At 44.6% G+C, this 23765-nt stretch overlaps 1 protein-coding gene across 5 annotated transcripts in view; it reads left to right on the forward strand.

The window, feature by feature from the left end:
* Window positions 1–23765, forward strand: part of LOC118094368 (uncharacterized) — a 37162-nt gene that overhangs the window by 1859 nt on the left and 11538 nt on the right. For 2 of the 5 annotated variants that reach the window (XM_060281716.1, XM_060281718.1), the window contains exons 2-6: window positions 387–659; window positions 2339–2453; window positions 4343–4632; window positions 4730–4785; window positions 5615–5679. In XM_060281716.1, the coding sequence (XP_060137699.1) occupies window positions 387–659; window positions 2339–2453; window positions 4343–4632; window positions 4730–4785; window positions 5615–5679 (799 nt within the window). Of the gene's footprint in view, window positions 1–386; window positions 660–2338; window positions 2454–4342; window positions 4633–4729; window positions 4786–5614; window positions 5680–7140; window positions 7365–7705; window positions 7951–8970; window positions 9094–9261; window positions 9404–9499; window positions 9551–10506; window positions 10577–10986; window positions 11269–11859; window positions 12027–23765 lie in introns of those variants that run through there. The other 3 variants (XM_060281714.1, XM_060281715.1, XM_060281719.1) reach the window with 3 other exon arrangements.

Raw genomic sequence — 23765 nt, forward strand, 5'->3', positions numbered from 1 at the left:
GCCTACAACTCCCATGATCCCTAGCTAGCAGGACCAGTGGTTGGGGAAGATGGGAATTGTAGTCCAAAACATCTGGAGGGCCGCAGGTTTGACATGCCTGGTCTAGAAGGATGGAAAGCTGCCTTAGGGCATATTGGGCCAGTTGGTCCATCTAGCTCATTCCAGGGATTTAGGCAGGAATCTTTCCCAGCCCTATCTGGAGGCTCCAGGGATTAAACCTGGAATCCTTTGCATGCATGTGATCTACTACAAATCCACAGCTGTACCTATTTAGTTCAGTCTGAAAGTGCTAGCTATTCAATGTGCTCCAACAGGAAGAGAATGGGAATGTAGGAATGCTGGATTTCTCTGTTCAATACGGCTACTAACATCAATAATCACCACAGTGCAGATTACACATGTATGCCTGCTGGCCACACTGAATACCCTAAAGGAGTCAGATCTGAAGAAGTTCAAGTACAAACTCAGAATGTTCCCCTTGAAGGAAGGCTATGTCAGTATCCCCAGGAAACTGCTGAAGAAAGCAAATACTTGGGAGCTCACAGAACTGCTTCTTGCATACTGTGATGAGGATTATGCTGTGGAAGTGGCCTCAGAGGTGCTGAAAGCCCTTGAGTGTGAGCCCCTGCCAGAATGTCTCCCTGGTTTCACCAGGAAAGGTAAGGAACTTGGAAGGGAGAACATTGGCTGAGTCTGATGGGACTGGGTGGAGAGGAGGCTTCTTGAGCAGGGCTGTGTTTGTGTGAAATCTATGTGCCAATCTGAGTATGTCTCCTTGACATTGTGGGAATGTTAAGGAAGGTAGCAGATGATATATAATGTTTTGATATTATCACTCCTCACTCACGCTAGTGATGAACAGCAGAGCACATTCCCTTTGCAACTTATTGGAAGCAAGTTGATGATTCATTAGAACCTCTGCTGATAAACCTCCAAGGCAGGAGAGTCCATTACCTCCCAAGGGAGTCAGTTGCACTGCTGAACAGCTCTTACTGTCAGAAAGTTCTTTCTGATATTTAGTCAGAATCTCCTTTCTTGTAACTTGAAGCCATTGGTTCGTGTCCTACCCTCAAGAGCAGGAGAAAATAAGCATGCTCCATGTGACAGCCCATAAGATATTTGAAGATGGCTATCATAACTCCTCTCAGTCTCCTCTTTTCCAGACTAAACATACCCAGCTCCTTCGAGCGCTCCTCATAAGGCTTAGCTTCCAGGCCCTTGATCATCTTGGTTGCCCCCCTCTGCACACGTTCCAGCTTGTCAATATCCTTCTTAAGTTGTGGTGCCCAGAACTGGACACAGTATTCCAAATGTGGTTTGACCAAGGCAAAATAAAGTCATACTATTATTTCCCAACAGGTCACCAATACGTGGCAAGGGGTATCGGCTAGAAATCACGAGGCTATTGGTTTTTCTGTAGTCCACTATGAGATGTCATTCTGGGGTGTCCTTTTTGTTCACAAAGAACACTGGGGACCCACCAGCAGTAATAATCACATCATCAGCAAATGCCTTCACCTTGTAATATCGGCTACCTAAATTGATGCCCCTTATTTCCTGGTCTTTCCTTATTGCTATTAAGAGAGTCTCCAACGTTGTGATAAATAAGGGTGGGAACAAGGGACAGCCTTGTCTAGTCCCTCTTTCTATATTAAATTCTTCAGTGATTTCATTATTTATAAATATTTTGGCTTTCTGGTTGTCATAAATTGCCTTAATTCCATTCATGATGTTGTTTCCTATTCTCAAGCTCTCAAATGTTTTAATTAAGAAGTTCCATGACACTCTGTCAAATGCCTTCTCCGCATCTACCAGTAGCATTGCTACCTTTTTTTCTTTGTATCATTTCTGTATATTCCAGTAAGTCAATAATTATCCTTGTATTAATTCTTATTTGCCTGGCTTGATCATTTCCTATTACCCTGTTTAAGAAATTTTTCAGACTGTTAGCCAGGATACTGTAAATATTTTATAATCCATGTTTAGTAGTGAAATTGGTCTATAATTCTTAATAAGTTTCCTTAAATGCCTTTTCTTTCTTGTTGGTATTGTCTACCTTCATGCCTTCAGTATGTCACCAATTGCATTAACAGCCAAAATAGTGTTGGAAAGAAGTATGCACCCCACATTAAGCTTTAGGTCACCCAAAATGATACCTCCACATCACTGGCAGACTGACCTGTATGAGATGGAAGTGAATCCTTTCTATACCAATGCTGTCTTTCAGGCAATACAATGCCAAATGTGTGTGTCAATGCCAAATAATAGTTTAAAATATGTAGAAAGGGAAAAGGACTCAGTAAAGCTGTTGACATGCACTCACTTTCTCAATATCTAGCAGCAGAGCGACTTTGCAAAATGCATGTTTCAAGGCACCGGTCAGCTGAATTCTTGTCATCAAAAATTAATCAAGCTCTGGAGGAACTGTTTCCATCAGAAAAAGCCACCAAAGGGTAATTTCTGTACTTATATAATTGACTGAAGCCACCATTTTAGCTACAGCTTTTTAGCAATGTTCCCCCCCTCTCAACTAACCCTTCCAATCCAAAACAAATGTAAAATCTATTAATCTTAAAACAATACAGGTCAGTTTGCAAGCTCTCCTGCTTAAAACAAAAATGCTTTAGCACTAATTTAATAATTGTGTGTGTGCCCCTGCTAGGAAAAAAATACTTTGAAAATTGCTATTTTGGACCTTTCCCACTTTCTGCATCAACCATTGGGCAGGAAAACCAAAGTGCATTTTCCACTGATGCTGTCAGGTTGCCAGATACTTTAAAGGCTCAGCAGCTGGGGAATGGAGGCAGGACTCCACAGGCCTTGGAAGGCCCCAGGGCTACCTGTGGTCCACTGGCTGCAGGTATCTTGCCTGTGTCATAGAATACAGTGGCACCTCGGTTTATGAACAGTCCTGTTTACGAACTATTCGGTTTATGAATTGTGCAAAACCGGAAGTAGTGTTTTGGTTTGTGAACTTTACCTCGGTCTAAGAACGGAAGCCGAGCAGTGGGAGGGCACCAGCAGTGGGAGGCCTCATTAGGGAATGTGCGCGTCGGTTTCAGAACTGATTCGGTTTAAGAATGGACTTCAGGAACGGATTAAGTTTGTAAACCGAGGTACTACTGTACCAGACATGGAGGGAACTCAGTGAGCCATCTGTTCTAGTACACCTGCTGCTTGAAGCAGGAAAGTAAGAGCTAGAGCCTCCCCAGAAAATGTCTCTTTGTATCTGAAAGACCTTTTTAACCCTCCAGCCCTGTATGTCTCATTAAGCTGGTATGAGGGCAGGGAACTTTCCAGTTGCTTGGGGGACAAAGTGGTTGGCAGCAAATGGCTCACAGTTGGGATAGCTTAGCTGGGATTAACATCTCACTCTGGCCCCATGGAAGGATGGGTTGGGAGGGCACTGTAAGGATCAGAATTTGCTTTTGGGAAAAGAACCCCATAGGGGCCGGGAACCCAAAGATTGGGGGAGGGTTGAAGAAAAGGCCCACAGCAAGGAGTGGAGTGGTTCACATAAACAACCAACCCTGAGATGGGAGGCTAGATGGCAACCCATAAGCCAATTTCAAACAGTACAAAAACAATTTCATAAAAATAATATAATAGATTAGCATAGTTTCATAATAACATGATAATATGAATTTAGGTGGGCCAACAGTTTGATTCTATGTGAGAGACAGTGATGCCAACTTAAGCAAAATATGGGTCAGGCAGGCCTGCCAAGTCAGGTGTCAGGTGTGCACCTAGGCAGGTACATCGAGTGTAGGCAGTCAGTCTTGGTGTTTGCAGCATGGCCAGGGTGCTTTCTCTGCCTTCCTCTCTCCCTACGTCAGCTGCCTCCTCTCAGCCAGGCACCCACCTTGCCCATGCCTTTCATCACCCACTGGCCAGGCATGCTCATCTTCACTCGGGCTGCCACCATGGTACGTTGGGTGGAGGCTGTCCCCAGTGCCGGATGGTGCCACACAGAGAGAGGGAGCGAGCAATTGATGGAGGGATGGGAAGCCAGGTGGGAGATGGACATACACAAACCACACACTCACATACACAGCCCCTGCTGTGTACCACTTTGCTCCTCCTGGAGGAAAGCCAGAAACAGAGAGTGATGCCTGGCTGGGGGTAGACAGCAAACCAAGGGAGGGAGACGGGAAGGCAAGCGGATGGGCAGTGGTGGGGAGAAAGTATTGAGGGGGTTGTGTCCCAGAAGAAAATTATTGGGGGGCTGGCCAAAGGACCCTGTTGGCATTTATGCTAAGGGAGCAGTCTGTATCCTAACTACTTTCTAATTCTCCTCTCCCCGCCTTCTGTTGCCTAAATAAAATTAATGTTTCTGTCACAGGTCATTGGAAAGATCCACAGTCTCTTGTGAGGAGATGATCTGCAAGGGAAGAAAACAATTAACAGAAATTCTTGAACAAGCTATTGAACGTTTTGTAGAAGTGCAATACTTTTACTATATCATCACTTTGAAAGAATACAGAGACATTTCCGAAATGTTGAAAATTTTAAGAAGTGAAAAATTGCTGAGTATAATCCAGGAAAGGGGGGAGCAAGCTTGTTGCAGGTTCCTGGAATGTGTAGAAATGGTACGTCCAGGTTCAGTTCTGATTCTGCTGTCTGCAGTGCATGGTGAGTTTAACTTAGAGTTCTGAAACTTCAAGGGCAGTTCAACTTACTTCCTCCTTACAACAGTCATGTCATGCAAATAATTCTCTTCCTTTTACAGGTTTGGATCAAATGCCACTCAAGGCAGCTGGCCCAATAGAGCCACAGCCTAGTGAGGTAAGAGGCTGGCCTGTATTGATGTGCATTTCCCGCCCACAGGGATAACGTACACACTGCTCTTTTTAACATGAAGCTACTGAATTTAAATTTCTAGTTTCCTAAGGATAACAATTATCCCATCTAAGGTAATTATTTACATATTTGCTGTTGGCTGGAAGCAGGAAATAAGGCTGCATCTAACCAAGTCCTCCTTATGCTAATAACTCAGGGTGAGAGCCATTGCAATGCACACTTATCACACCGTGTTTCCATTTACTCGGGAATAATCTTGCCTTGCTCTTATTTTATGGTCCAGTTGATTTGACATTCCAGATCCTCCCATATTTTTTCAGTGCTTTAAACTTTTTTTTTATTAACAAGCATTCAACTCATGTTAGTCAGTGTGTGGATAACTGTCTGCGGAAAATAATTCTCTGAGTGCATCTTGACTCCTGGTTATTTGCATGGATGGGTTCTAAATTCCAGGATACGACTTCCCTATTATCCCTACTTATCTGGATGATGAATATTATTGAATGTGTGTCAGTATAATGAGATCTTATAATGAGAAGGAAAGAGTGTTATATTAAACATACATATTTTAAATAATGCTGTTATCAGCAGTTTACTAACACACTGTACAGGAATCAGTCTAGGTTAGTCTACTGTGGCCAAAATGAATACAGATCACAGCAGGTGAAGAAGAAGCTGTAGCAGTGTGTGGCTTTGAGCTCAAGCACTGCTCCTTGGTGTGGTCACAGGAATGTTAGAAACAGACAAGAATGCTGTCTTTTCAGATGGGATCCACATTCTGCCATCCACATAAATGATTACAGTTTCATTATAGGGTCTTCCAGAAAAAATAAAACCAGAGGTGGTTTGGGACTCAGAAAGGGGCAACGAAGCATACAGGTGAGTGATCTCTCCATCAGGCATTTAAAAATCTTTCCCATTTAGGGAATGGTTTTTACATTTATTTGTTCCACAGAGCACATCTGGTTTCTGTGGGTCTCACAGTCATCACATATGACATATGCTGGTGATCCCAAAAATATAGGCAGAATACATCTATGTTCTGCACATTGCAATGAACAATTGGTCATGGTGGGCAAATTCTCTCTGAAGGAAGCTTACCCACCAATCCTGATCTCTTCATTGAGGAACTCCTGGGTTCCCTCAAATACAGCTGGAAAATCATTACCTTGGAGCATTGCTGTTGCTTTCACCCAGGAGGGTGAAAAACATGTAATTGTTGTTTCTCCTCCTTAAAAACATTTTATTGGTATGATTTAAGTTATATCCAACCTTTCTCCCAAGCAGTTCAAGGTGGCATGCATGGATTCCCTCCCAATCACTTTAAAGCAGTGTGCTTTTTGGTCTGGTGTTTAGTGCTAAATGGGTATATGGGTTACAGAGCTCTTGCCATGGTTACTGAGTATGAGAAATTTCCCTGACGTTCTCGTATCATCAACACAAGGGTAAACAGAAGATGAGTAGTTACTTTCACCAGCTTGCTTTGCTCTGCATGAAGAGACCATTTTAAAAACACCTTCTCTGTATAAGAAAAACCACCTTTTTTACTTATTGGGTGGCCTCATAGCAGTTGTGCTTCAGCTGAGTGATGCTTGACCAGGAGATCTCCTTCTGTCAATTTCTTACCTCCATGATTCAGCGTGTGAAGCATCTCCTGCAAAAAATATCAATTAGCAGAGGAAGTTCTCCCGATTCATGTTTGATGTGCAGTGTAAATTAATAATGCAGAATCTTCTTTCAGTAAAAGTATAAAAGTTTTACTGAGTTAAAATAAATATCCTGCCTTTCACTCCCTTTAAGGAGTCTCAAAGTGACTAACATTCTCCTTTCCCTTCCTCCCCCACAACAAACACTCTGTGAGGTGAGTGGGGCTGAGAGACTTCAAAGAAGTGTGACTAGCCCAAGGTCACCCAGCAGCTGCATGTGGAGAAGCGGGATGCAAACCTGGTTCACCAGATTACGAGTCTACCACTCTTAACCACAACACCTCACTGGCTCTCACAACATAGTGAACAGAAGATTAAGTTAGCTGAAGTTTAGAGCATACACAAAGTTACTGAGTCACACAGAGTCTTCATTGTGCACAGGCTTCACAAAGCTCAGACAGTCAGTGCAGACAGGGTCACCAGAAACATTGAGTCTGCCTGCAAACAGATACAATATTTATACAGAGAATGATTCATCCTCAGGTTCAGTGATTCAGCATGCTAAATGATTCTGCAGCTTTTCAGCATTTCACAACATTTCTAGACTCCTTTACTGCTTCTGCTCTCAAATACCTTTGTCGCATGACAATGTTCAACCTGATTCCACTTTCATCTTTCCCTTTGTGCCATTCAGAGTGTGTTCCCCTGAGGCTGGCTCCTTCCATTGCGGTAATACGGATCTCATATGTGACGTGAAAGAAGCTGTGACCGTAACATACCACTTTGATTCATGGCCAAAGCTCCTGGAAGAACAGACCACTGAGGAGTTGCATGTTGCTGGCCCTCTGCTCAACATTAAAGTGGATGCAGTAGAGGCTGTGGCAGCCATTCATATCCCTCACTCCTTGTGTCTTGAAGGTATGGCAGGGGTAAAGTTCCCAGCATTATAACCATAATAGGAGGAATCCAAAACAGGAATAACTTGCATTGATGTTTCCAGAATGCTAGGGGGCCTGCGGTGTGGGTTTTGGAATCCGTAGTGCTGGCTTTCCAGTCTTTTGTAATTTATCAAAATGTTCCAACTGTGCTGTTTTATTATTTTCTATGATTTGCATTCTGTTGTAAGCTGCCATGTGAGCATATTGTCCCGTGAAACGATGTTATAAACCTCTTAAAAGACAATAAGAAAATAAATGTTTGCATGAAATAGGGAGGGGTTAAGTTTCACTTACCCAATGTTAACCTGCTTGTCTTTTCAGGTGAAGACAGTTCCCATGTCTACATTGCACATTTTGTTGAAGGGGAGATGAGGCTGGAGAAACCAGACCGAGTGGAGCCTCACCATGCTGTGCTGGAAAACCCCACGTTCTCTTCCCTTGGAGTCATTTTCAAAAAGTGGTTTAAGCAAAAGATCAACACTGTCGTACTGCTCTATCAGAGCCTTCAGCTGGAAATGCCAACATTTCACCTGTACCTCCTTCCCAATGACTCTTCTGTAGTAAAGGTAACTTGGAATCTCCAACTTTGATTGGTATTGCAGATTACCTGGATCTTTTGCTTGATCACTCTCTAACCCTGACAGAATACCTATGCAAAATTATACATTAGGGTGCATGAACTGTGCTTATGTTTGTTGGACTTGATCTGTTTTACCAAACTTCTAGCCAACGACAACATGCTACTAGAGAGAAGATTAACAGTTGCCCTCCACTGGGTGACTTAGCTTCTCACCAACACTGTTGTTTTAAAGTGAAGTTTCCAATATGGAAATACACCCTTTCCCTTTGTTAGGCAGCCTGCTTGCTAGAGGCCAAGTGTCCTGTCTGGTTCTCTAAACAAACGTTGTTGTCACTGACTTGTGAAAACAAAATTCTAAGCACATTCTCTTGGAAACCTTCACTGAAATAAGTAAGGCTTCCTTCAGATTTATTGATGAACAAATTCAGCTTTGTTCATTAAGGAATCAGCTTGGTAATTATGAGCTGTTTAGAAGAACTCTTGAGGAAAAACATTCTTCCTGATTTGCATTGTTGGCACATGGGGGATAAAGCACACTATCATATTACCTTCTCAATCTGAACTTTTCTTAAAAGTGTCTTCTTATGCTTCATTCAAATGTTGAGGTTTTATGGCTTCTGTGGATTCCTGCATGGTCTCATCAAGAGAAGATGCAGGTGGATACAGGATTGCTGGTACCTCTCTGCCAACTAGTTCAGGCTGCCCAGGTCAAGAGCTCTGGCTTGAGTTCCCCATGTGTAGTTTCTAGTGCCATAGTGGAATCTGTGTATCTGCAGATGTGGAATCTGTGTATCTGCCGATGCTCTTGGACAACAGCATCCATCACCCCTGACCCAAGCTGGTTGGGGTTGATCAAATCAAGTCCAACAACATCTGGAGGGCATCAGGTTCCGCATTCCTGCCTTAGCTGGTGTTATGGTGCCAAGAAGGTTGTAGGGATCCAGTCTTCAAGAAGTTTGGTTCCTTCTTTGCATATCTAAAAAGTGAATATATTTGCCATTCCCAGGCGGTCGAAAAGCGTGAAGTAAATTCAAAGAGAATAGAGAAACCCCCTGGGACCCTGAAACCTCTGACGATTGGCTCTCAGGTATCTTTGAAGGCTTCAGAGGATGTCACAGTCTGTCCTGAGGTGAGACAAATATGATGAAAGGTTTTCCTGGGGGAGAGTCAAACTGTGAAGTCCAAGAATGGGAGAAATTCAACCAGAATCCCTCCTTCACCCTTTAATTTGACTCCCTTGAATAGGGGTTGGGCTAAGCCAGATTCACACTTGCAGAGGTTTCATTCATTCCCACAGGAATTGAAGTTTCAATACCTGGATGCAGAGAAACTGCAGCAGTACCTAGAACTTTCAGCTGAGCAAATGCAAGACAAGTTCAACTTCTACCTGATGAAGAAGGGCACGAATGAAATTGTTTGGAAGGCACATTTAAGAAAAAGTGAGTTTTGATCAAGGGATCATAGCCCGGGAGGCAGGATGGAAAGACCACTGGTGGCATTCCCTCTTTGACTGCCTCTTTCTTATTCTATTTCAGGAGAGTTAATTTCAGGGGAGCTGGATTCTCGTATTCTACACCCACCACAAGGTCAGCCGGTTTTAATTTCCCTTGTATTTGTATCCCCCTTTCCTCCCAATAGAAGCAGAGAGGGCTGAGGATACAGTAGCAGATGCATTTGTAGCTACATTTGTAACTTTATTCAACAACAGCCCTCCTAGACAAGGTGGTCTGGGCTTATTGTTTGGTTTGGTGCCAGATGAAGATCTTTCAACTCAGCTAGGTTTTTTTAACAGACATTTCCCACCCAGATTCAACTACAGGTGAAACTCGGAAAATTAAAATATCGTCGAAAAGTGCATTTATTTCAGTAATGCAACTTAAAAGGTGAAAACAATATATGAGATAGATGCATGACATGCAAAGCAAGATATGTCAAGCCTTTATTTGTTGTAATTGTAATTATTTGTAGTTAGGCGGGTCAATCATGAATGGAATGTAATTAATGAAATGTAATAGCAATGTTTATTTCTCCTATTTTTGTATTATTGTAACTATTAGTTTTATTACTGTGGAATTTCCAAAAGAAAGCATTTGTAAAAATTTATATTAAAATAAAAAATAATACATTGCATTACTGAAATAAATGCACTTTCCGACGATATTCTAATTTTCCGAGTTTCACCTGTAATTCAACACCATCGCCTGTAATTCAAGGCACCATCAGGGCAATGGAACTTTCCCTCTTCTCGCCCTGCTTGCCTCAATCTTCTCTGGAGGGTCATAAAACTCTGCAGAACAGAGTTCAGAGGGAGGAGTCGGGAAATTGTCCCATCTGACAAGCAGAACTGCCTTTGCTGACCTTAAATTCCTGCCTTGAAGTTTTAGAGTGTGAGCTTCTCCATTTTAAATTGAGTGTCAGTTCTTAACAAATCCAAGAGAAATGTGGATGTGATTTGCAAGTCTTGGGCTCATCTCCCACCATGCTCATCTATTCATTGTCCCTGCTTGCTTTGTATGTATTCCCTCCCCCTTCACCTTCCCAGGTGCTTGTGGCTACACACCTACTAATGCATCATTCAGCAGAACTAACCCAGGACATGGTGTGGAAGGCAGGTGAGGCTTAACCCTTTCTCCCCCACTCCATTTCACCACAAAAGACCCGTCCATTGGGCACAATGAAGCAGCTGCCTCAGGCAGGCAACAGATATTGGAGAATGGGAAGCAATGGGGAGGTGCTGAAAGTCATTACTCAGAATTCAGATAAATTCTTGGGGGAAGTTGCATGTATGATGTATGCTGAACACAAAGCTGTGTGTTTGTGGGAGAGAGAGAGAGAGAGAGAGAGAGAGAGAGAGAGAGAGAGAGAGAGAGAGAGAGAGAGAGAGAGAGAGATTCCACAAAATGTGGGGAAATCTACTAATTTCTTTATGGCTGGAGTCAGCAACCTTTTTAGACTGGTGGTCCATTTTGAACCTTGAGAGTGTGCCTGTTTTTTTTCCTGCCTCTGGGGGGTGACAATGCAGATGGATGGAGAAGACCATCACAGATAGCCTGATGTTCACCCTGGAGAACTTGCGAGAGGACGAACTCAAGAAGTTCAAGCTCAAGCTCCATGAGTTTCCTGTTAAGAAGTGCTGTGACAACATCCCCCTCGGGAAACTGGAGAAGGCAGATGTGGTGGACCTGAGCCTGCTTCTGCTGAAATTCTATACAGGGGATTATGCTGTGCAGGTGACAGCTGATGTGCTCAGAACCATCAACTGCAGGGATGAGGCAGAGAGGCTCCTCAGGCATTGCAGGAAGGGGTAAGAAAAGAGGCGTGCTGGCATCCCACCCCCAACATGGACAGCGATTCAGATCATCCCTACTTAGGGGCTAAGGAGCGGGAAGGAGGAAAGTGTTGCATCAGGGATGGCCAAACTATGGGAGATGGATTGAGTATTAATTATGTAGATTTAGATCTAAACCTCCTATTCTCTGTGTGTGGGAGAAATGCAAATGAAATCTAGCTGTGAAGCTTTTTTAGCAAACACCTGTGAGTTTTGCAGTTTATGAAAGCTTAGGAATTAAGCAAACCCACCCTTCTGTCCCTTTCAATTGCAGTCTGCTTACCTTCCTCCTCTTCACCTCCATTGCAGAGAATGAACCACACATTTTAGTAAGATAATTGGAAAAGGATTTTCCTTACATTTCCATGCAAGCAGCATATACAGAAAAAGTAGTATAGTATGCAGAAAAATACTTCTATTTTACAATAAAATTGCTGTAATCTTAGCAAACATGGCTGAAAGTAGGAGCCACAACCACACAGGACTGCTCAGCTTGAAGGCATGGTGGAAAGAGAGAGTCTTGTCACAGGCAGAAGGAAATATAAAGAATTGTCTCCTTTATTACAGAGTTCCTGCCCAGAGGAGCCAAAGGATGTGACCCCCACACAAATTAGTGCCCTTCGGCTGTCAATTTTTAAAAAATTGAATGTGTATACCACTTAGCTGTAAAAAATCTCTTCACAGTTTCTTTAAAATACAAAATAAACATTAAAATTTCTGATAAAATTCAGAAGATAAAATGAGTTGTATTTTTAAAAAAATCAAAAGTGGAATAATATTATCAGTTAATAATATAACTTTATAAAATAAAAGTGCATATTAAAACACTTGTCCGCTTTAGTTATTGAGTAGGCCTGTCTCAAGAAAAAAGTTGTTCCACGTTCTGAGGGTATTTTTCCAGAGGCCAGAGGGATTCTTGACTGGCAACATATGCAGCTGGGTGTGAGCTGAGCACACAGACTGCTGGGTGAATTTTTTTCTGGCTTCCTCGCATTCAGAGTGTGCTCCACAGAGGCTCACTCCTTCCTTTGCGGATATATTGATCTCCTATGTGAGATGAGAGGATCTGTGATCATAACATACCACTTTGGCTTCCGGTTCCTGCCAAGGGGAAATGGCTGCCTCCCATGAGATGGGACCCCCAGTCGTGCCAGAAATCCAGGACTGATATGAGAGTGATTAGTCTTGCTGACCTCCCCAGGGTAGGAGAGGGCTGTCTCACCCACGGAGTCCGTTATGGGAAGTTCATGTGAAATTTAATAGTTAATGATTTGGATTGTAATTTGGATTTTATTATTACTATTATTTTTTCTTGAATTGGATTATGATTTGATTTGATTTGTTATTCATTGGATGTTCTCAATGGAAAATTAATTTAAAAATATTTTAATAATAATAATAATAATAATAATAATAATAATAATAATAATAATAACATACCACTTTGATTCATGGTCCAAGCCCTGCATGAACTTAAGACAATTGCTTGTTGCTGGTCCTTTGCTCAACCTCCAAGCAGTTAAGTACACTTTCCTCACTTCCTGTGCCTCTCCTCACCCAGTGGTTTTCAACCTTTTTGAGTCCAAGGTTTCCTTGACCAACCACACATTCTTTCTGAGGCTCCCCTGTGGAAGCCACTTACGCTGGGGTTCCGTTACAAGACACACGTACTGGGGATCTCTCCATTCCGTCCCACCCCTCTTCAGTGCTATTTTTGGCACGCATGTGGGAGTGCATGTGTCAACAGGAAGCAAAGCAATGCCACTGCTCTGCAGGGTTGAGCCCAGCCTCCCTTGGTTGGGTTTTTGTTACTGTGGGGACGGAAAGCAAGAAACACACAGCACAGCACAAACATGCAGACACGATCTTTTCCTGCAACATTCTCCCTGTCCCCTTAAAGGTGGGTGAATGTTAAGGAGGAGGGGGTTGCCTGGGGGAGAGGTTATTTTTAAATCCCTACTTACAGGGCACGAGCCCCCTCCCCCCTGCATCAAGCTACTTTGCTAGTTTCTTGTATTTCTCAATTCCTCTGTGTAAAACTAAGGAACTTTTAGTTACTGAAGCTGGGGAGGATTTTTGTTTAGAAGAGGGAGATATTAAGAATACACAGTCATGCAAAAGTGTTTCCCATTTTTTCGTCCCTGTTTTATTTCCGGAAGATTTCCACTTGTAGCATGCGTGTCCCTCTGAAATCACCCTGATTAATAATTTTTCTATTTATTTTTATTTATTTTTTATTGATTATAGCATGGTGATTCCTCAGCATCAATAGATCTTGGGTATGAACCTCCAAAGTGTTTCTGCAAACATCTTCCCAGGACACAAGGACTTTGTATTTCTATGATTCACACCTGCCCTACATTGTACTTTGAACTTTAGTTTTATGCCTACCAACCCAGCTAATAAAGTTTGCAGATAGCATGAGGATTTCAGGCATGTTACTGTAAAGAAAGGCTGGGCTGGTGATCTCTTCCTTGTAGGCAGTGAGGTGGAGAAAGATCAGGCATGGATGAATCCAAATATAAGCTTTGGGCTTGTGGGTTCCTGCAGAGATCCATCTTGTCTCCGATGCAGCTTAGCATTTTCATGGAACTGCTGGAAGAGTTTTATTTGGAAATTTCTCGTATGGTTTCATAGAGCCAATTCCTGGGGTAGGGAGCTCCCTCGCTGGAGGTCATAGGAGCCAACTCCTAGTGGCCAAGGTCCCTCCCCTCCCCATCATGTTCTCCTAGATTTCAGGATACAGAGTCAAATATGCACTCTGGACCAATTTCAAAAAGCTGAAGGAGCTACTGGGTGTGATCCCAGTTGCAGCAGACTTAACTGAAACTTACAATAACTTATAATAAGTCTAAACTATGTACAGAACACCACACCAGAAGGAAAAGAGAAAGAGAAAGTGAAGCCCAGGCTCCTTCTGGCCTTATTTTTATAGGAAACATGATGGAAAAGATACGATAACCAGTTTAAGCCAGCTGTACTCAGCTTCTCTGAAGGAATAACTCAAACATCATAAACCTTCTGCTTGTTTCTTCCACACAGAGAAGCTTCCAGAACCCTCTTGAATTAAGTGGAATAGGAAAGATCTCTACACATCAATACTGCACTAAGAAATGCAGACTGACAGTGTGTGCATCGCCTCATGTGATCAATTATGCAGGGCTGGGCTTGCCTGCCCTCCCCACAATGTGTTTTTCAAGTTGGCACTCCTGACGCACGCCCACCAGGTTTAATATCTTGGCTGCCACGCTGCAACTAAATGAAAGTTTCTGTGGTAGGATTATGCCACATGCAATTAAAAAACAAAAGCACTCACTGCCTAAGCTTGTTCTATTCCAGTGTGCTCGATTTCCATGCCGTGTGTGTGTGTGTGTGTGTGTAAAATGTTCCGGTGGGCTCTTTAGTTTTTCTGTGCCAGTCTCCTCAGCTGCAGCCCTTACAAGGTGGGGCATGACTTGGCTGACATGGGGTGTGGGTATTCTGCATTTCTTGGAGGGGAGCGCTCCGACCTCCTCAAAAGAAACAAGCATCTGAGAGCGCAGCATAAGTGCCAGAAGGCACACATTTCAAGCCCACGCCCAGGAAGATTCCTGGGAACCAAAGTTTACCTCTGAGAGATCTTCAAGTCCCAATACACTGAACAAAATAACAGATTCCTTTTCTGTGGGCAGGGCCGGTGCTAGGGTTTTTTGCGCCCTAGGCGAGATCACCTTCTGACGCCCACGCCAATCATATTTCAAACACAGGGTGCCTGCCCCCCCAGGGGCGCCCCCACTCATGGCCTCCCCCCTCCCTGCACACTGCCAGATGGCCGGTGGGGCGCAACCAGCCACCAAGCCCCACGGCTCTGCCGCCGCCACCCCCCACCCCGATTGGTGCATGCCCCCCTCCCCAACCCTCCTCAACCTGCCCCCCTTTGATTTGACCTTAAAAGCTGCCACTCAGAAACTAATCTTTTAACAAAAAAATAAAACCAGTGGGTTTACATATGCCTAACTGCATCAAACTGAAATATAAGCATCATGGATCTAATTCAGAAAGCTTTTAGATGGTACAACTATAGGTGAAGACCAGCAGCACAGCATCAGTTGTAGGCCACTGGGATCCCCACCAAAGCATAGCAGGACACGCTGAGCCGCCTGCACAGCCATGCAGAGAGGAGCCCAGCTGGCCAATGCGACCCTTGGTGGGCAGAGAGGAGCATCGGGCTCCCCCCACGCTGGGGGTGCCTGGTTCGCCCAGCCCTCCTGGCACCCAACACACTATGACCCTGGTGAAGACTATGATTATAAAGCTAAACACACTTCCTACAGTGCCCTATCTACCTCAGTGGTAATAATTCCACATGGTTATGTATTGATCTTTTACTCACTGTATCACTCTCTGCAAACTCCTGTACACAATTTGATACTCAAGTCATTGCATGGGGGTGAGGTGAGAAGAGAAAGCAAGTGAGCATTCATTTAAATGAACAGCACAGAAAATATGCTCATCAAATTTGCAGATGACACCAAACTGGGAGGGGTAGCCACGGAAGACAGAATCGGGAATCAAGAAGACCTTAACAGACTGGAGAACTTGGCCAAAACTAACAAAAGGATTTTCAATAGGGACAAATGTCAGGCTCTACACTTAGGCAGGAATAACCAGCTGCACAAATATAAAGGTGAGAGACACCTGGCTTGCCAGCAGTACATGTCAAAAGAATCCAAGGGTCTTGGTAGACCACAAGCTTCACATGAGTTAACAGTGTGATGCAGCAGCAAAAAAACCCCAAAACCCCTAATGCTATTATAAGCTACATCAGCAGAAATATAGTATCCCAATCAAGTAGTACCACTGTATTCTGCCTTGGACAGACCACACACATGGTGAACTGCAGTAGCATAGCAAGGCACTGCAAGGGGGCTCAACAACTTTTTTTAAAAAAAATAATCTTTATTCATTTTGCACATAAGAAGAGATAACACAAAATACAAATTCAAAAAGGAGCACACAAAAAAAGAAGAGAAAAAAGAACCCCCCTACCCCCCCCAAAAAAAAGAAGAAAAAAAGAAGAAGGAAAAATATAAAAAGGGGAAAAATATAAATCTAATCATCTTATATCATTTCCATAACAATGAGACTTCCCCGGTTCCCCCCTCATTGATTTCCCAATTTATTTCCTCATCAAGCAGTTTTCACCTATATACCAAATAATTTTAATTACTTAACCTTTCCTCATTAATTGTCACCATTTAATTATCTCTATACACTCAATTTTTAGATACTTATATTCTAATATATCTCCCCAACTTAATTTTTTTACCAACAATGAAACTATATTTTAATACTTCATTCCCCCCCCTTCCCCTGGACCCAGATCCCCTAGATACCTCAGCAAATTCCATATTTCGTACCAGTGTCGGACTTTTCCAATCAAGCCAGCCTAAAACCACATGATTAAAACATTTTATCCCACTCCCACCCTTTCCAAGAACTTCCAGCAATATTTTTTAGAGCCACTCTGCTGTTTCCACACTTTCCTTGCTGTTTCCCAACACCCCCCTTCTTCCTTCCCCTCAACCCAGAGCCTTCCCTGCACACCCTCTCTCACTGGGTGTGCAGAGACACCCCCTTGTTCTCCATTGGAGAGTTCTTTTTTTAAGTCCAAAACTTGTCCCACATCTCCCACTTGTGGGGCATTTGGGGGCTCAACAACTTTTGCTAAGGTTTCGACGCCACTGGAGAACTTTGAAAACCTTGTAGCTCAGGCATCCCCAAACTGCGGCCCTCCAGATGTTTTGGCCTACAACTCCCATGATCCCTAGCTAAGAGGACCAGTGGTCAGGGATGATGGGAATTGTAGTCCAAAACATCTGGAGGGCCGAAGTTTGGGGATGCCTGTTGTAGCTCATGACTCTTGCCCACTGCAGATCACACTGCTGCCCATTGACAAATATCCTTTTAAATCTTTTTAGATAAGTGATGATGATTCACTGCCTCTGTTGCTACTATTATACACATGTTCCAGCCCTGCAGGAAAACTGAGAGCAGGAGGTCCCTCCCTGCACAGCAGGTGCACTGCTAGGTACTTGAGAGCATAGGTTATCATAGAATCCTAGAGTTGGAAGAGACCACAAGGGCCATCCAGTCCAACACCATCAAAGCATTCTTGACAGATGGCTGTCAAGCCTCTGCTTAAAGACCTCCAAAGAAGGAGACTCCACCACACTCCTTGGTAGCAAATTCCACTGCCAAACAGCTCTTACTGTCAGAAGTTCTTCCTAATGTTTAGGTGGAATCTTCTTTCTTGTAGTTTGAATCCATTGCTCCATGTTCGCTTTTCTGGAGCAGCAGAAAACAACCTTTCTCCCTCCTCTATATGACATCCTTTTATATATTTGAACATGGCTATCATATCACCCCTTAATCTTCTCTTTTCCAGGCTAAACATACCCAGCTCCCTAAAGGTTGACTTTATGCCACAAATTTGCCTATTCTAATTAATGTCTCTGGGCAAATTAAGATGGCAAATTCCTGGGGACTCAACAGTAGTGTGCTTTGCAACATGCCTACTTAGCCTGTAAAGAAAGTTTAAGAAGTTTTTTAAGACGAGGAGAAAAACAGGCAGGGCATCCAGAGCCCAGCACAAAAGACCCAAGGCTCAGGCCTCTTGGCTGTCCAATGTTGTTGTGCTGTTGGTGCCAAATAGGAGAGCAAGATGTCTGTCTGTCTCTCTCTCTCTCACACACACACACACCATATTGTGAGATTATACTTGTATTTCTGGCTTCACTCAGCTCAGCCTGCAGTTTCATCTGCCAAAAGTGCAATCTCTCTGTAGGGATTTTGTCTCTACTTGTGTGGCTTGCATAGGCCTTTGTGGGATGTGGAACAGTTCTGAACAAATAACAGCCAAGCAGCATTTCTGCAAGAAATGGGCAGAAAACGATCCTTTCCTCCTGACCACATCAATCAATAATCTTTATTTTGAAAAACCTAAACAGACATTTCTGTTTAATGGCTTTCCATTTTCTATTAAAACTTGCATTAGTCACATTTTCCATTGCAATGTTTTAATTGCATGTCGTCGTATTTCATTGTAAGTCTGTAGGAAAGCTCCTCTAGGCAACCTGATCATTCACCAATCACCCTGATCTGCTTGCACAAAGTTTGCACTGGGCCTGTTGAGCGCCACAATTCAAGGAGGATATTGAACAGCTGGAACGCATGCAGAGGAAGGCAAACAAGAGGACTGAAGGTCTGGAAACCAAGCCTTAGGAGGAGGCAGACTTGGACTAAAGCCCTGCACGCATTTAGCGCGGAAAACAGCAGCTGCGCTCTAGAAGAAAGTTTCCCTCTGCCACTCATTCCGGCGCCCCTGGAAGCCGCGGCTGTGGCTCCGCTAGCCAGAAAGGGAGAGGGGCTTTGGAGGACTTACGGAGCTTTCGGACGAACGGCGACAAGGACAGCTTCGTCGGAGGAGACGACGCGGCAGCGGAGCACGTTGCCATCGCCGCCACCGCCCCGCCCCACATTCAACCACCGCGCCGAAAGCGAGCAAGAACTTGCAAGAGGTGGGGTTGGGGAAGGGAGCGGTGGCGGGCCATCTCGCGAGAGTAAGCGGCGAGAACGGTTGCCCGAAAGGAGCCCCTGGGAGCTGTAGTCTACAAGTGGAGCGCTCCCCGCGTGCCTCCAGATAGCAGCCTGAGAGGCGCGGAGGAGGCTCGCCTCACTCACGGCGGGCGGCGAGCCAGCGCAGCGCCCTCTCCATTTCTGCGCTCTAGGCAGTCGCCTAGCTCGCCTTGATGGATGCTCCGGCCCTGGGTGGGGAGGGGTATATGGTATCTCAGAAGGGTGATTGCCTGGCTGATAGCTGTTGACGACTGTTAACGACTGCAAATGGTCTTGCATGAAAAAGCAAGGGGTGAGATGGCAGAGAAGCTCTGCAATGATCTGTAGGGGCTAACGCAGTACAGAGAACCTGCTTATCCTCTCTGGGCAAAGTCTTTCTTAGGGCAGCCCTCTGATCGTCCCGAGTGTTCTTGTTTTTATTTTGTTGTTTCCACCCTGCCAGCCAACCAGTCTTCACACGTTCTCGCCTTCTCAGGTCCGGCGGGAGTAAACTTCGGGAGTGTTGGTCAGCCACCAACTCCGCCCCTGCCAAGCGTCCGCGGAGCCGCTTCCCCGAGGGCGTCGCCTGCTTACTTTCTTCGTCCTTTCGGACGCGTCGCTGCCGCCTCTCTGGCTCTGCCGCGAGACTTTCCTCTGGGCGGGGACGCCATGGCGACCCCCGAAGACCCCTCGGCTAAGGGACCCCTGGAGGAAGGCGAGAACTTGAAGGCGAAAGAGGCCGGCAAGTCCACCGATGAGAAGGGGGGGAGGGAGAGGGAGGGAGGGGAGAAGGAGGGAGACCTCATCCTCAATTTACAGGAACAACAGTTGTCCCAATGGCTCGATGATGTTGGGCGCCCGCGCCAGAGTAGCAGCAGCGACTGGGACAACCGCGACGGCTTCCACTTCTACCCCTGGTACGACCCCCCGTGGGCTGAGCGGCGGAGAGTCGTACAGGTGCGGAGGGTCTTTCTGCGGGAGAGTCACCCTTGGGAACATCTCCGTGTTGCGGACGTCTTTAGATGTGCCTTGCGGCGTATGATTCTGGAAGAGCAGAGGAGGTTCCGGCGCAAATTGCGCGAGATCCCGCTCAAGGAGGGCTTCGTCCGCATCCCCGAGGAGGCGCTGCAGGAGGAGGCAGACGCCTCTCGCCTCGAAGACTTACTGCTCAGCTACTACGGCGGAATTTACACCTTCGAGGTGGCGGCCGACGCGCTGAGGGCCGTGGGTCACGAGCATGAGGCGGAAAGGCTCCTTGACATCGCCAGGGAAGAAGGTAAGGCTTTGGTGGATCCTGACCTTCGCAGTCGTTCAGTCTGGCAGCAGATCTTTCCATCCATGGTTGCGTCAACCCAGCGCTGAGCTGCAACCGTGAAGGAGAGAAGGCATTTAGCGCCTATGCAATAATTGGGCATGTTTCAACAATCTGATGGCCGTTGCTTTAAAAATTACAAATACATTCAGCGCCCTTAGGACACACAAAACAGCGAAGAATCAGCCTTATGTGGTAGTCTATATTACATTGCTGATCATACTTTAGAGTCCACCATATTATCTTAGATCAGGGGTCAGCAAACTTTTTCAGCAGGGGGCCGGTCCACTGTCCCTCAGCCCTTGTGGGGGGCTGGACTATATTTTTTTAAAAAAATATGAATGAATTCCTATGCCCCACAAATAACCCAGAGATGCATTTTAACTAAAAGAACACATTCTACTCATGTAAAAACACCAGGCAGGCCCCACAAATAACCCAGAGATGCATTTTAAATAAAAGAACACATTCTACTCATGTAAAAACATGCTGATTCCCGGACTGTCCACGGGCCGGATTTAGAAGGCGATTGGGCCGCATCCAGCCCCTAGGCCTTAGTTTGGGGACCCCTATCTTAGATTAAAGTTATTCTCAGTTTCGGGGTTGCAACCGCTTATCTAGCCACGTTGTCTGTCACAAACTTATCAGAGCCAGACAGCAAATATATTATCTTCACACAACCACCCACTTCAAGCACCTTAAACAATAGTTCACAAATGTACTTAGCTCTCGGTTTAGAGCACATAGGGCAGTACACTACTACCGGTACATAGTGGTATAGGATAGGTCTTCTACTGCTTGGGCGCTTTTTTGCTGGAATTTTCCTATAAATACTCTGAGGGCATAGTCTGAAAATACAGAGCCGTGAATGAATGCTTTCCTAAGTGAGCAGAATGGTAAATCGTATACCGGGTAGATAGTTCTCAAAACCATGTTTAATTAAATACAACTGTGTAGAGAAGTTGAACAATGATTTATGGATTGCCTGTATATCTTTTTGCATGTAAAAAGCCTTCGTATCTGTTTCAAGGAACAGTTTTTAAGAGGGAATTATATCAAAAGCTATCATTTGCTGTTCACAGTTTGTCTCCCAAGAAATCTCCTCCTGTAATTTTTGTTGTTCCATAAAACTTTTTTTTTATTCTGCAGTCTTCCATACTATATAGTTCAAAATAATACATAAATAAGACCATAAGAATTTTACACTGTACTGGCATAGTTCCTGCTTCTATAGTTCCTGCTTCTGCTCAAATTTTAGCTACTGCAGTTGGGAGGAGGGTAAACTGAGTAGTCTTCTTAGAAATTAATTTATCCCCAATACTTCAACTGTAGGAGCACCTAACCATTATATTGCCTTTGCTTCTGGTAAAACTAAGAAGTGCTTGTGCAGATCTTGATGTCTTCAAGACATCCTATCAAAACAAATCTCCAAATAATTGAAATGCCCCACCTGTTCAATTATATGTCCATTTAGGAACCATTTATGCTTCGCAGGCTGTGCCTCAAAGACTACAGCTTTTGTCTTGGAATAATTTATATTCAAACCTTCATTATGACAAACTACCCTAAAGTTCTTCAGTAATCGCCTCATACCCACTTGTGTTTGTGCTCTATGGGATAAAACTGTAACAGAAAAAAAAACCTCTGGTCATTTTTTTAGTTCTAGTTATTACATCACTTACATAAATGTTAAACAGCAGGGTTGCCAATAAGCACCCCTATCCTACTCCATTTGTTGTTGGAATTAGAGCTGTCAACTGTCAACTGACCATTCGCCCCTACTCTCTCTCTCTCTCTCTCTCTCTCTCATATACATTTCACAGTATGATATCCATTGGAATTCTCATAAGGGAACCCCCCAAAGGGCTAGTGTGTCACACAGACAGACAGACAGACAGACAGACAGACACACACACACACACACACACACACATCAATGGTAAGAAAAAAAGTACTTACCCAGCAAGAAATGCCCTAGTGCCAATTAAATATAGCAAAAGACTGCTTTTTGGAGGGAGGGGGGAATAAAACAGCCAGTTTTGACCTCTCCCTTACCTGCTCACAGATTACAGTGCCATGCCCCCTTGTATACAGAGGGATGTAAGAAAGAAAAAAGTGTGGTAAGTCCCATCACAATTCTACTTGTACCTTACAGTGGAAGAGCAATAATTGAATGGTGTGAGAATGAGATCTTAGCTTGGGAGGGAGCTTCAACCAGGAACCGGGATGGGCAAATGTGTCACTGGAATCGACAGTGCTAAGGGATTTAGTGATAGAAGATCAAACCTATCCATTCTGAAGGAAATCAGCCCTGAGTGCTCACTGGATGGACAGATCCTGAAGCTGAGGCTCCAATACTTTGGCCACCTCATGAGAAGAGAAGAATCCTTGGAAAAGACCCTGATGTTGGGAAAGATGGAGGGCACAAGGAGAAGGGGACGACAGAGAACGAGATGGCTGGACAGTGTTCTCGAAGCTACGAACATGTGTCTGATCAAACTGCGGGAGGCAGTGCAAGACAGGAGTGCCTGGCGTGCTCTGGTCCATGGGGTCACGAAGAGTCGGACATGACTAAACGACTAAGCAACAACAACAACAAAACTCAATGACCAAACAACAACAGGAAACGGGATTTGCTAGGCGATGTTGGTGTACTAGTAAAGAGACACAAAGTAGTTCAGTGGTCCTCAGGAACCTGATGGATGGGGGAACAGGAGAAGCAGCCTTGAAGAAGGCTTGTGTGTGAGGCCAAAGTGCAACCTCTCTGCCAGTTCTCTGACTTCAATCTTCTGCTTATTATTACAGAGCAAGGTTTGCATGCTGCAAGGCTGGCCCCAGACATTTTGGTGCCTGGGGCAAATCAAATTGGTTCTCCCCCCTGGAATTGTAGTTTGCTAAGGGTCTCTCTCTCTCTCTCTCTCTCTCTCACACACACACACACACACACACACACACACACACACACACGGAAAACACAGGGGAAAGTCACTTCTCTCCTTTCTTTCCCTCCTGCCTTCCTTCCTTCTCGGCAGGCCCACCAGCGATAAGCAGTGGCAGAAGCAGCATCAGTGGCCTTGCCCTGCTGTGGGTGGGGCAGTGCTGGGGCCAGGGGGGCTGAGCCAGACTGATGGACAAGACAACCTGAGAGCCACTGAAAGATGCAGCAGACAGTGTAATGGGAGGAGGGAGCTGAGGAAAAAGAGGGCCCTGGCTTAACAGCATCCTTCCTAGATCAGCTTCTGCTCCTCCCGTGGAGGAGGAAAAACAGAGGGGAAGTCTCATGCAGTTAAGAGGGGTCCTTAACCAGAGGTGGCAATCTTTTTCCACAATGCATGTTATGTACACACATACACACACACTCCCCCTTTTCAGATCCAACACCTAAATGTATACAAAGTCCAGGTCTATGGGTGGTAGGCTCTGGGAGATGGGCTGTCAAGCTAATGAGTTGCTTTAAAGCCTCTTGTTAACTTGGTAGATAAACAAGTGAAATTTTCTTTAAAAACAACAACAACTAATACACACAAAAATACCTCAAACACACACAAATACTCAGATTTTTCTC

Source organism: Zootoca vivipara, chromosome 13 (assembly GCF_963506605.1).
Source record: "Zootoca vivipara chromosome 13, rZooViv1.1, whole genome shotgun sequence".
Lineage (NCBI taxonomy): Eukaryota > Metazoa > Chordata > Lepidosauria > Squamata > Lacertidae > Zootoca > Zootoca vivipara.